The sequence below is a fragment of the Hyperolius riggenbachi genome, chromosome 1, assembly GCF_040937935.1.
Source record: "Hyperolius riggenbachi isolate aHypRig1 chromosome 1, aHypRig1.pri, whole genome shotgun sequence".
NCBI classification, from domain to species: Eukaryota; Metazoa; Chordata; class Amphibia; order Anura; family Hyperoliidae; genus Hyperolius; species Hyperolius riggenbachi.
This window is the reverse complement of record NC_090646.1, coordinates 470,970,118-470,982,873: the sequence shown is the minus strand read 5'-3', so window position 1 is coordinate 470,982,873 and position 12,756 is coordinate 470,970,118. Positions and strand designations below refer to the sequence as shown.

The 12,756-nt window shown below is 44.6% G+C and overlaps 1 protein-coding gene across 1 annotated transcript in view; it reads right to left on the bottom strand.

Annotated features, from left to right (window-relative positions):
- Positions 1-1,363: 1,363 nt before the first annotated feature.
- SEC14L2 (SEC14 like lipid binding 2) overlaps positions 1,364-12,756 on the bottom strand; it is a 69,864-nt gene continuing 58,471 nt past the window's right edge. Inside the window, exon 12 of the mRNA XM_068240531.1 lies at positions 1,364-1,561. Within this exon, the coding sequence (XP_068096632.1) occupies positions 1,419-1,561 (143 nt within the window). The 3' untranslated portion in view covers positions 1,364-1,418. The remainder of the gene's footprint in view (positions 1,562-12,756) is intronic.

The following is a 12,756-nucleotide window of genomic DNA, read 5'->3' as shown; positions in this document are numbered from 1 at the left end:
AAACATAAGTACAGTAGCTCTGTAAACCTGGTCTATAGTTATTAAAAATGTGTGTGTGTACACAACTGCAACTACACAACCCCTAATTTAGTAACCTTTCAGAAAACCTTACTATAATCCAATACTGTATGACTCAGGTAAACGTTGCAGACTTTTACTACCAAATAGCCAAAAATGTTGAAATCCAGATCAGTATAGCAGAGTTAATACATTGGGTGAGATACATCTAACAACCAAAGTGTTTAATAAATCCAGGGAAAGTTTTTTATGTGCTCCAGTGTTCTTAAAGTGGTCTGAAACTCAGCATTCATTCTTTGCTCTAAAATATTATTTACAGCCTTAAACCTACTACCAGAAAAAAAATGTAGCAGAAGAGCATTCTAACAGTTAAACACAGCACTCTGTTCTGCAGTGGAAAGCCCCTTCAGCTTGATACGCATCTGAAGAGGAGAGAATATCTTTTGTTTACATTCCTCAGTTGCTACAATTAATTACAGCTAGCCTCCTGCTAAGGAAACTGTACTGAGCTCACACAGAGACAGATGAGAAATTATTATTAGATAGCTGCTGTATTTAGATAATAAAATCAATGAATAAAATGCAATGGCAGCTTTCAGAGCAAACTGTACTTTGGGAAATTGTAATTTGTAAACAGACAATATTACTTGTGCACAAGAGCAAATATGATAAATGTATAGGTAATAAAAAGTAGGAAAACACATTTGTTTTGAATGTTATGTCAGAGTTTTATCTCACCTTAAGCTCTGGAGATCTTTAGAAAATCAGCTATGATTTTGGAACTGCAATGGGTTATAATAGCGAAACGACCCTTCCCTACATACAAAACTATACTAAAATATCACTAATAGTGCATGTGCTAATATGGAAAATGCCATGTTACTGCAAGCCAGTCACTTGATGGTATACCATGTTCTGGATCAGACGGCAGCTAATGTGTTATAGAAATGAAGACCAATTCCAGGGCCTGTTAGCAAATAACATAAAACAAACGGCACAAAAGAATATTTCACACCTCATTGAATATTATGTGTTGGTTTGGATTGCCAATATCAATTATGAATCATTGTGTAAGAATGATTGAGTAGATTGCACCAAGCTACAGCACTTGAATTATGTTGCTGCAATCAGAACAGGCTGCAAGTATTTATGGTTTCAGTAATCATTCTGGCCATTTTATGGCATTTATAATAACTGTGATCATCCTACACGTTAATATATTTCTAAAATTGCACTGCTACTAAGGTGGATTATTTCCAACGTGCCTTACAGCATTTCTCAGAGCAAATGTCACGTCCTATATATACAAACAGATGTCCTACATAGATTGTGTTTTACAACCAAGTTTCAGGGTCTTAATAGGGTCTTTAATGCAAAGATATAATTTTGAGTCAGTCTCCCTAAAGGCAGAGGCTGGTTTCCAGCTTTTCCTCTAGCTTCTGTATTTTCTCCTCAGAGCTACGGTCCGGCAGGAGGACCTCCACGGTATAACTGATCTTCTTGGCATGCAGTAAGCTGTATGTATTGTCAAAGCGAAGTACATCTGCACAGGAAGTAAAGGAGGAGGGGAAAGTTAAGAGGTCAAAAAAAAACTACTAAATAATTAAACTAAACAAAAAAAAATGTTTTAGCAGACCTGTAAGCAAGCATAAAAATGTAATTCTGTGCCAGAGTAGGGGAGCAACAAAATAAAAATGTATTATTGCTGGCCTACATGGCTGATGGCACAGCCGGCAGGTCTTATCTCCTCATCAACAGAATCATCAGGACTGCTGCTGGCTGTAGTAGCTCTTCTTCTGACCCTTAACATGCGTACACACGCACATTTACTGTCACCTGCAGGGATCTGAACACCACGAGGTATACCCAAAGTCCGGGTACAAAATTAGATACCTAAAGAGAGGGAAGCCTTAGGGCTCTTTCACACCACAGCCCCTTTTCACCGTTTTAACGCAAAGTCTATACATTGCGTTAACAAAGGTAAAATGAAAGTCCATGGACTTTCATTTTACCTTTCACACCCAACGCTGCGTTTCGATGTGTTGCGGTACAACACACAACACACCCGGGAGCTTTTTCTCATCGGGAATCAGCGTTTTCCCGTCGGGTTAATTAATACTACCGTCGTCAGATTCCCGACGACAGCCGCAGGCTAGTAAACGTGTGCAGGAGAACCGCTCCTGCACGCGTTGGCTAATGTGAAAGAGGCCTTAGGATCCTATTGAGGATTCCCTCGGTATTCTGATGTCCCCCGTCGCTGAGCGCTGCCCCCCAAAAGATTAGAGTCAAGACACTGTCGCTAATCATATCGAGGCTGCGCAGCTCCACTTCCTGCAGCGCGATCGCACAGTAACCGTGCGAGCCCGCTCACGTATGCACGGAAAGCAAGAGCTGCTCGTTCCTAAGGCTTCTCTTCAGGTAAGTGTCTAATTTTGATCCATCACTTTAAAGCGCTTTGAGTACCTCTTAAATAAAATGAACTTGCTCCTAAGAAAGGTTCCCTAAGGGACCTTATGAGGGATGTTTGTTTTATATATTTTAAAAAGGTACCGAGTTGTCTTTAATGTAATTGCTTTTCATTTCTGTTTGAATAGGCATGTCAATCGACAGGTGACATCCAAACAATTTTATTGAATAACAACAAGACGAGATAAAAAGTCCAACATGTTTCGAATGACAATGTCCTAACTCATAGCCCAGCTCATGACAGCTATGAGTAAGAACATTGGCCTCAATTCGCTAAGATCATGCTGATAAGTCAAGAGGAAACTTACCTCCACACATCGATCTTGCCTTATTAAGGTGTAGAGATAAGTTTTCACAGTGAGAGTTATCTTATCTCTTCAGTCCTTAAGTTACCTCCTCTGTAGTTATTTTCGCATGCAGTTAATTAACAGCCTGCCTTTAGCCTTAGAATTCTGGCATTATTTTAAGGATTGAAGAGTTAAAGTGGATCCGAGATGAACTTTTACTCATTGCATAATTGTGTTCCTTTTCTATTGTTTATAGGGAATTCCTCAAGCCAAATCCATTTTTGTTTTAATACTCTAATTCCCTATAAACTAAACAGGCTTCGCCCACAGCTTTTCAGAGAGCTTTGGCATTTTCAGACAGTAGCTAGGGCTCATGTGAGGTCAGTCTGGGCAGAAGGAGGGGGAGGTATTACTAGCCAGAGATTTCAGAGGCAGAGGAGGATGGGGAAGGGGGGGGGGGTAGGTTTTTTTCACAGGCTGAGTTCTGAAGATGCAGATAAGCTTGCCTGTGTGCAATATTTACAAACAACATGGTTGCTGTCATTGTATCACAGGAAGAAATAATCATATTCTATTAAGCTGTTTACAGCTAGAATTGCTGTGTAAACTATCTAAACTTTAGATAAGGTATGTAGACAAGTTACTTGTTATAGTTAGTTTTTCATCTCAGATTCGCTTTAACTTTAGAGATCTCACCTTAAAGAGGAACTCCAGTGAAAATAATGTAGTAATGTAGTATTTTTTACCATAATTATCTATAAATGATTTAGTCAGTGTTTGCTCATTGTAAAATCTTTCCTCTCCCCGATTTACATTCTGACATTTATTACATGGTGACATTTTTACAGTGGGCAGGTTATGTAGCTGCTCCTAGCTGTTTTGGCTGTTAGAGACAGCTGTAAACAGCTAATTTCTGTCTGTGAACATTGTTACATTGTGGCAGTTTGCCCAGAGTACCTCGGTACTCAGAGCTTCTTGTGGGAGGGGTTTCAGCACAAAATCAGTCATACAGCTGTGATGATTTGCTCAGCTGCCTGTGCAGGCAGGCAGCTTTTTGACCATTGTGTAGGTTTGCATGCTGCAGGACTCTGGAAAGAAGAGCTTCTGTCAGTTTTGCAGCTTGTGCTTGCTGAGGAATTTGCATACATTGTCATGCAAATTGCCTGGCCACATTCATTGGAGGCGTGTACTATAAGTACTATGTGTTTCCCACAATGCTTCGCTGTTCATTTGGATTCCTTCCTGTGAAACACTCTGGAGAGTGTCAGCCATGCTCTTGGTTTGAAGATCAATCCACAGTGGAGTCGGCACCATCCAATGTATTAAAGCTCTTTATTTAAAGCAGCATGATGAGCAATCTGTAACAGCGACAGCCCTGCTGTTTCGGTCTATGCGACCTTTCTCAAGAACGGCTTGAGAAAGGTCGCATAGACCGAAACAGCAGGGCTGTCGCTGTTACAGATTGCTCATCATGCTGCTTTAAATAAAGAGCTTTAATACATTGGATGGTGCCGACTCCACTGTGGATTGGTGACTGGAATATCGGAGTGTGGAGATATTGGGAGTCAGGGGCACATCAACCAACTCTCTCCTGGGTGCTAGCTTCATACCGAAAAGTTCTTGGTTTGAAGATCAGCTTAGAGTAATTCCTGGAAACTGTGCTAGGCAGATTCCATAGTGCAGTTAGGATTGTTTATCTGTTTGTTTGTTCTGTTGCTGTTGTCCTGTCCCAGCGGTGGTCGACAGGAAATGGTTCTGATCTCTGTTCTTGGAGTATAGCTGGTGCAGCGGTTGCTACCAGCTATCTCTTCTGTTCTGTCTCCTGGTATCACGCTAGCCACTTTTCGCTAGCGCTGTGGATCCTTCTGTTCTGTCTCCTGGGATCGCGCTAGCCACTTTTCGCTAGCGCTGTGGATCCTTCTGTTCTGTCTCCTGGGATCGCGCTAGCCACTTTTCGCTAGCGCTGTGGATCCTTCTGTTCTGCTACTCTGTACCTGGATCGCACTCGCTTCGCGCTAGTGCTGTGGATCCTTCTGTTCTGTCTTCCTGGATCGCGCTAGCCACTTTCGCTAGTGCTGTGGATCCTATCTCTCGCTTGTCCCTGTTTTCGTGTGTCTGTCTTGTCTGCTACGGACGCTTGCTGGAGGCTCGGTGAGGTAACCGTTAAGCAAGCGTTCGCGTCCTCTGTTTCATGTTTGTCTGTCGATGGTTAGTTAGGCGTGCTTGTCTCTATTGTGCTTATCACGTGGAGACCGCGCATAACCGTGTGCACTGTTGCGAATGAGTGCGCTGTTCGCGGTTAGCTAGCGTTTGTTATTTTCCGCATCTTCTCATTGTATTATTTGCTGTGCCTCGCTACCCTCGTATTCTGTTCTGATCTGCCTTGTGTCACGTCTGGCGATCGCACCTCTCGCGATCGCGTTCCTATTTCATATCTGATGTTGTGTGTGCGCGGTCGCGGGGTGGCGACTGGATTGGCACACACACATACAACCTGTCCCTTTGCCCGTTCTCATTCGCAATCGCCTCTCTTGCGATTGCGTTCTGCGCTTCGTACAATTCCTGTCTGGCATTTGTGGAGGTACAGAGGATTGGTTCCTCTGCACTCCCCAGCGCCATCTGCTGACAGGAATTTCCCTCTACAGGTGCGTAGCACCTTTTGCTGGGTGCCTGCAATTACACGCTTGTGGAGGATTTCCGCCGTGTCAGCGCACGCGTTGTGCGCTGATCACGGAGAAAGTTCCACAATCGTTACAGTATGAACAGCCCAACCCAAAACCCCAGTGTAGACGGAATTTCCGATTTGTACGATTTTGTCGAATATGGCTCTTGTACCTTTAAGAGATTTAAAAAACTTGAACCTGAATCAGCAGACGAATTTTTGTCTGAGTGTACGAAACTGTTAGCGAACCCTGAATTCCAATGCACCCCAGTGTCTACCTGGGCTCCCCAAATGGTCTACATTCTGTTGGGGGGCGAAATGTCAATGTGGGCTTATGATGTGTTAGATCATACCACCCTGAGTCAAAGACCCCTGGAATTCTTGGCCTTTTTAATTCACAATTGGCTGAGATTACCTCAATTACCATACATACCCCCTTAATGAGTTGTTGTCAGCAGCTCAATCAGCTGTTCCATCTACTCTTTCATCCATAAAGCAGCCATCCAAAGCCTCTAAGTCTAAACGTAAAAGATCTAGGAATGCTTCCCAGCGGAAAGATCCGTTGCCCATAGCAACCACAAATAAAGAGGTTATTTCTGTCAAGTCTGAAATGGGCAAAACCATGCAGTATGATAATGATGTTTATAATGCATCTGCTGATCAGTTTCCAGGTTTTTTTGCCCCAATCCAAAGCTTATGTGGATCCTGCTATAGGTAGGATCGCACACTACATTAAAGCAGTTAAAAAATCTGTTCTTGTTCCTGAACTCCACCCATATGGAGATTATCTGGATACTGGCCTGTTTGAACCCCCATTTGCTTCCTGGGATGTTGGGGCCTTGCTGGAAGAATTCGATTTTGATTGGAAAGCCTTTTGCGATTTTTACATCGCAAAAAGCGAAAATGTCTTGAATGCTTGTCTCGATTCAATGTACCTTCTGATTGATTCCGATGAATGTGACAAGGATGATGTGGATCTGGTGATCTATGTATGGCAAACTATTTTGGATGAGTTACACACACACCAACCAATTGATTCCAATAAAGAGACATCGTTGTCGGATGATTGTTCCTGCCTTTCTGGGGTAAAGCATGAGAGTCTTGACTTTGTGCAATCTGAAATGAATGAGTGTGCCGCTGTGGTTGATTCCTGTGCGAATCCTGAAGGATTCTCTCCTGACAGTGTGCAGTTTGAATCTGTGCGATCTGATGCCTGTTTCTCGGATGTTCCTGCAGATTGTGATCGGCATGAGGCTGCCGGTTTCCTCAAGGATGTGTGGGATCCTTTTTCATTTAGAAACAGATCTTTGAGTTCTTCCGTCTGTGACCCTGCTATGGGGAAAATTCCTCGACTATGCAGCGTCAAAAGTAAAATTAATATGCCTAATAAAGTTTATCCTGTTGATGTCGCTATTTCTTCTGCAGATGAGTCTCTGTCTCACCCTGTTCACACCTGTAAGGGCCCGTTGCCTGGGGACAGTTGCTCCAGTGTTTCGGTCCTAGATGCCTTGCAGTCTGCTCCGCAGATCGCGGAGGTCTGCGTTCTGGAAGCGTCAGTTTCACAACCTAAAGCGATTTTTGATTCGCAGGTTTTGCGTTCTGGCTCCTCGGATTTGATATTGTTAGCCGAATCTAAGAGTGAGACAGCGCTTCGGTTTTGCGAATCTGACTCTGAAACAGCTCTGCTGGGTCCAGAGAAAGTTTCTCTGAGCCTGCCCTGTACCATGAATAACAAAATGATGTCCAATCACACTGACATTTGGGAGTCCCTTTCTTGCTTTGAAGAAAGTTCTGACTCTCCACCCTGTACTCTGGATGAGTCAATATTGCCTTGTACAATATCTCCTGCCCTGCCCCTAGAGGCTCGTCTAGGTATTGCTGCTGTTTTTACCTGTTTTTCTGCAGTTTTGGAGTTGCAAGCTAGTTTGACTGCTACGCAGAATTCTGGGTGCAGCGAGATTAAAGTTAGGGAGTCAGTGTGTGGTTCAGTGAATATTCCGGTATGTTCCACTCATGATGATGAAATTCAGTCTCAGTTTATGGTGGAACCTTCCCTGGGACATCTGCCCTGTTCACAAAATAAAGTTCCAGTTTTGCCCTGTAACATGGATAGTACAGAATCCTTCTTAGAAAACTTGAAAAATGATGTTCCTGAGGTCTCGTTTGATGTTCTGGAGGTCTCCGAGTTCCTCCCAAAGGGTGCAGAACTTGTAGGAGATGTCTCCTGCCCCCCAAGTCCTTCTGAGGTGTTGCCCTCTTCCGTAGGCTTTGCTGCCTTGCTGGCTACCTTTTCAGCTCTGGTGGAGCTTCAGTCATGTGTAGTCAATGATGATATTGCAGTCACAGAAATTTCCGAATTTGAATCCGAGTCTTCTTTTGAAAGTCCAGTGCTTGAGACCATTGCTCGTGATGATTCTCTGCCCGGTCCTGGTTTCGGTCTGGTCGTGCCGGACTCTGAGGTTGGCAGTTCCCCGACATGTCCTGAGGTTTCTCCTGTGCTGGTGTACCCCAGTGTGCTCTGTGACCCAGAAAGCCCAAGTGTGCCTCGGTTACCAGCATGCTCAGATGCTTCCTCGGTGGAGACATGTTCTGATTTAGCCTGCCTGCTTGCATGCCCAGAAGTGGTCCCTGAAAATCTTGATCTTGATGGGTGTTCTCGTAATTCTGAGTCTGGAATTGTCATTGGTTCCATAGGGGTTCTTGATAGTTCTCCATGTGAGCCTGGTGATTGTTCTGCCCTCTTGGGATCTCTGTGGAGCTTCAAAAGGTTCTGGGAGATTCCGGGAGAAATTTTGCTTGGTACCCTGGATAAGATCAACGGTGGCTTTTGTGTTGTAAGGGACACTTCGAACAGGTTTTGTGGCAGATTTGGTATTTTCGGACGCTCCTTGGAAGGTGGTGGGTATTGTCTGGAGGGTTTCGGTGGCTTCTTCTCTGGTATCCACAGTCCTGATGGGTGTTACGCTGAGACTTGTAGTGCTGATGGGCATGTTTCGGTGGCTTCTGTTTCCGATGAGGTCAGTTTCGGGTGGACTGACTCTGGAATTGGACCTTGTCGGGCTGTCCCGACCTTCATGAGTCTTCAGTTTGAGTCTGTTGCTAATAGCACTTTTGAGGGTCGTCTGGAATTCGACCCTGGAGGGGGGGGGGGGGGGGGGTACTGTGATGATTTGCTCAGCTGCCTGTGCAGGCAGGCAGCTTTTTGACCATTGTGTAGGTTTGCATGCTGCAGGACTCTGGAAAGAAGAGCTTCTGTCAGTTTTGCAGCTTGTGCTTGCTGAGGAATTTGCATACGTTGTCATGCAAATTGCCTGGCCACATTCATTGGAGGCGTGTACTATAAGTACTATGTGTTTCCCACAATGCTTCGCTGTTCATATGAATTCCTTCCTGTGAAACACTCTGGAGAGTGTCAGCCATGCTCTTGGTTTGAAGATCAGCTTAGAGTAATTCCTGGAAACTGTGCTAGGCAGATTCCATAGTGCAGTTAGGATTGTTTATCTGTTTGTTCTGTTGCTGTTGTCCTGTCCCAGCGGTGGTCGACAGGAAATGGTTCTGATCTCTGTTCTTGGAGTATAGCTGGTGCAGCGGTTGCTACCAGCTATCTCTTCTGTTCTGTCTCCTGGGATCCACTAGCCACTTTTCGCTAGCGCTGTGGATCCTTCTGTTCTGTCTCCTGGGATCGCGCTAGCCACTTTTCGCTAGCGCTGTGGATCCTTCTGTTCTGTCTCCTGGGATTGCGCTAGCCACTTTTCGCTAGTGCTGTGGATCCTTCTGTTCTGCTACTCTGTACCTGGATCGCACTCGCTTCGCGCTAGTGCTGTGGATCCTTCTGTTCTGTCTTCCTGGATCGCGCTAGCCACTTTCGCTAGTGCTGTGGATCCTATCTCTCGCTTGTCCCTGTTTTCGTGTGTCTGTCTTGTCTGCTACGGACGCTTGCTGGAGGCTCGGTGAGGTAACCGTTAAGCAAGCGTTCGCGTCCTCTGTTTCATGTTTGTCTGTCGATGGTTAGTTAGGCGTGCTTGTCTCTATTGTGCTTATCACGTGGAGACCGCGCATAACCGCGTGCACTGTTGCGAATGAGTGCGGTGTTCGCGGTTAGCTAGCGTTTGTTATTTTCCGCATCTTCTCATTGTATTATTTGCTGTGCCTTTGCTACCCTCGTATTCTGTTCTGATCTGCCTTGTGTCACGTCTGGCGATTGCACCTCTCACGATCGCGTTCCTATTTCATATCCGCTGTTGTGTGTGCGCGGTCGCGGGGTGGCGACTGGATTGGCGCACACACATACAACCTGTCCCTTTGCTCGTTCTCATTCGCAATCGCCTCTCTTGCGATTGCGTTCTGCGCTTCGTACAATTCCTGTCTTGCATTTGTGGAGGTACAGAGGATTGGTTCCTCTGCACTCCCCAGCGCCATCTGCCAACAGGAATTTCCCTCTACAGGTGCGTAGCACCTTTTGCTGGGTGCCTGCAATTACACGCTTGTGGAGGATTTCCGCCGTGTCAGCGCACGCGTTGTGCGCTGATCACGGAGAAAGTTCCACAATCGTTACAACAGCGCCCCCTGATGGTCTGTTTGTGAAAAGCATTATATTTCTCATGTAAAAGGGGGTATCAGCTACTGATTGGGATAAAGTTCAATTCTAGGTTGGAGTTTCTCTTTAACTTAAAGACAGAAGAGTTAAAGGGGCACTACGGCGAAAATTTAAAATATGTGCAAACCTATACAGATAAGAAGTATGTTTTTTCCAGAGTAAAATGAGCCATAAATGACTTTTCTCCTATGTTTGTAATGATTTGCTGCTGCAGCAGCTATTACTGGAAGTAGTAGTGCTGCAGCTCAGGCAGTTCTGATCTATTTCCATGCAAGCTGCATAGCTTTGTCTGTCTTTCCCTGCTGTCGGCTTGTGACTGATTGTCATTCACCTGTGTGGGAGTCTGCATGTCTGCTCCCATTGGATGACCTCAGTATAAAGATCTGCTTCCTGCAGGGTTTCCTTGGGTTTTCATAGCTTCAGTATAAGCCAGTCTTGCTGTCGCTTTAGCCCCCGATCGTGTTTCTTGTTATAAAGATCCTTTGCTGGTCTTTGCATCATATATTGGTTCATTGCCAATATATATGCATACCAGCACGTTTATTATTTTCCTTGTATTTGTGTTACGTTAATACATCAGTGTCGCTGATGTATACGTACACGAACTGTTTATATCCTGTGTGCAGTTAGTCAGCTTTCCAGCACGTTTTGGTAGGTTGCGCGTACCGTGACCACCCGTGCTGAGGTAGTTACCCTGCTCCTGGTTCTGTTTGTGGATTGCGTTCATCTCTGCGAAGAGATAACGAATCCTTCTGAATCCTGTTCTGTTACCGTTTGTGGATTGCGTTCATCTCTGCGAAGAGATAGCGAATCCTTCTGAGTCCTGTTCCCTGTATTACTCCATTCCTAGTCAGCGTTCCTGTTTATGTCATATATCGGTTCATTGCCGATATATACATATGTTAGTCAGACGTTACAAATAGTTTCATTGATAGCTGTAATTGTAATACGCTAGGAAAACATACTTATTGTATATTTATCTGTGTTACGTTCATCTATCTTAATCCTGCTATTTTCTGACTATCCTGTCCTGTCTTTGTGAGGCACGCCATCGCCGCATCGCATTGGCTGCCTCATTCCAGTCTGTCTGGTTTTGGACGCTTGCTGTCGCTAAGTAGCCGCTAGCTAGCAAGCGTTCATTCTGTCTACCTGTCCTGATCTCCTCAGTTCTGGTTTGTGCGCTCAGCGCTACTTTGCGCTGAGACGTTATAACGAAAGCATTGTTTGTGGCTGTCAGATCTGCACCGGCTCTGTGCGCCACAATCTCCTATTGGAGTCAGTCCTCCCCTCCACTATACTAGGGATAGCCTGTTTCCTGGTGCTAGTGTGTGCACCTCCTCCACGCCAGCTCATGCGTTGCATGCTGACTGTGGAGAATACACCACCAAGCCTTACATTATGAAAACCCCATTACCAATCCCCATTGTGGGGGGGATTCCCAGAAAGTATGACACTGTTAATTATGGTTCCTGTTCCTTTAAGAAATTTGAAGAACTTAGCTCTGAAACAGAAAATGAGTTTTTCTCTGAATGTGCCAGGTTCCTGACCAATCCTGATCTCCAAGCGACTCCTGTTTCAACCTGGGCACTCCAACTAAGTTATATTTTGTTTAAAGGGGAATTATTCCAGTGGGCATTTGATGTTCTCAATCATTCCGATTTGAAAGAGAGGCCGCTGGAATTTCTAGCGTTTGTGATCCATAACTGGTTGCGCATAGATCCATTGCCTTTTCCTCTTAATGAACTCCTGGCAGCAGGCCAATCAGCTGCTCCTTCAATTGCTTGCAAGAATGAGCAGCAAGCAGAAAGTGTTACTGATAATTTTCCTGCAGCTTTGAATAAATCACCAAAAACCGCAAGGTCAAAGGCAAAACGCAAACGTTCTAAGAAACGTCTGCAGAATCGTTATCCTTAGCGACTGAGACCTATAATGAGATTCTGCCATTAACAGATAATGAAATGCAATTGTCTTTCAGGGGAGTTAAATGGACTTATGAAACTACTAATGAACTTTCCTCCCTGGCTAGGGAAAATAAAGATTTTTGTTTAAAAGAATTATCTGAGTATGATTATGATGAGATATTACAGAGTATTGAACAAATCAACTTATTTGTGAACCAAGGGAAATTTGCATACACTACAGTTCAACACTTGCTACAGGTATTGGAGATTCTTAAGAATAAGGAATCTGCCAATCACCTGCTAATTAACCCTATACATGTGCCTGCCACAATCATATCTGCAGACTGTGATCAGCCTAAATGTTTCGCTGTTAAGTATGCATGGGATCCTCCATTCGAGAGGGGAGAGATGGAAGCCCTGGTCTGTGAATGGAAGAATGATTCAAGTTCATTTTGTCAATTTTACAGTGCAAAAAGTGAAATGGTATTGAACGCATGCATTAAGTCAGCCTATAACCTAATAGAGGCTGGTGTGTGTAGGTATGACTGTGTGGCTCCCTTGATTGATGTGTGGGAACTGATTTTGGATGATTTTTATGTGACTCCGAATTCGCAAATTTGGCGTTCTGACCTGCCTGCTTCAGCACCTTTGGCTGATTCAGCAGGTGATTCGGAGCTCTTTTTGTGTGAAATTGAAGTTCCTGCAATTCCACCCTGTACCATGGATAACTCAGTGTTACTTCCCAGTAAAACAGAAGCCACTGATACATTCTTAACCTTGCCCTGCGCAAATTTCTCAGCAGAGAATCCAGAGGTCCTGCTGACT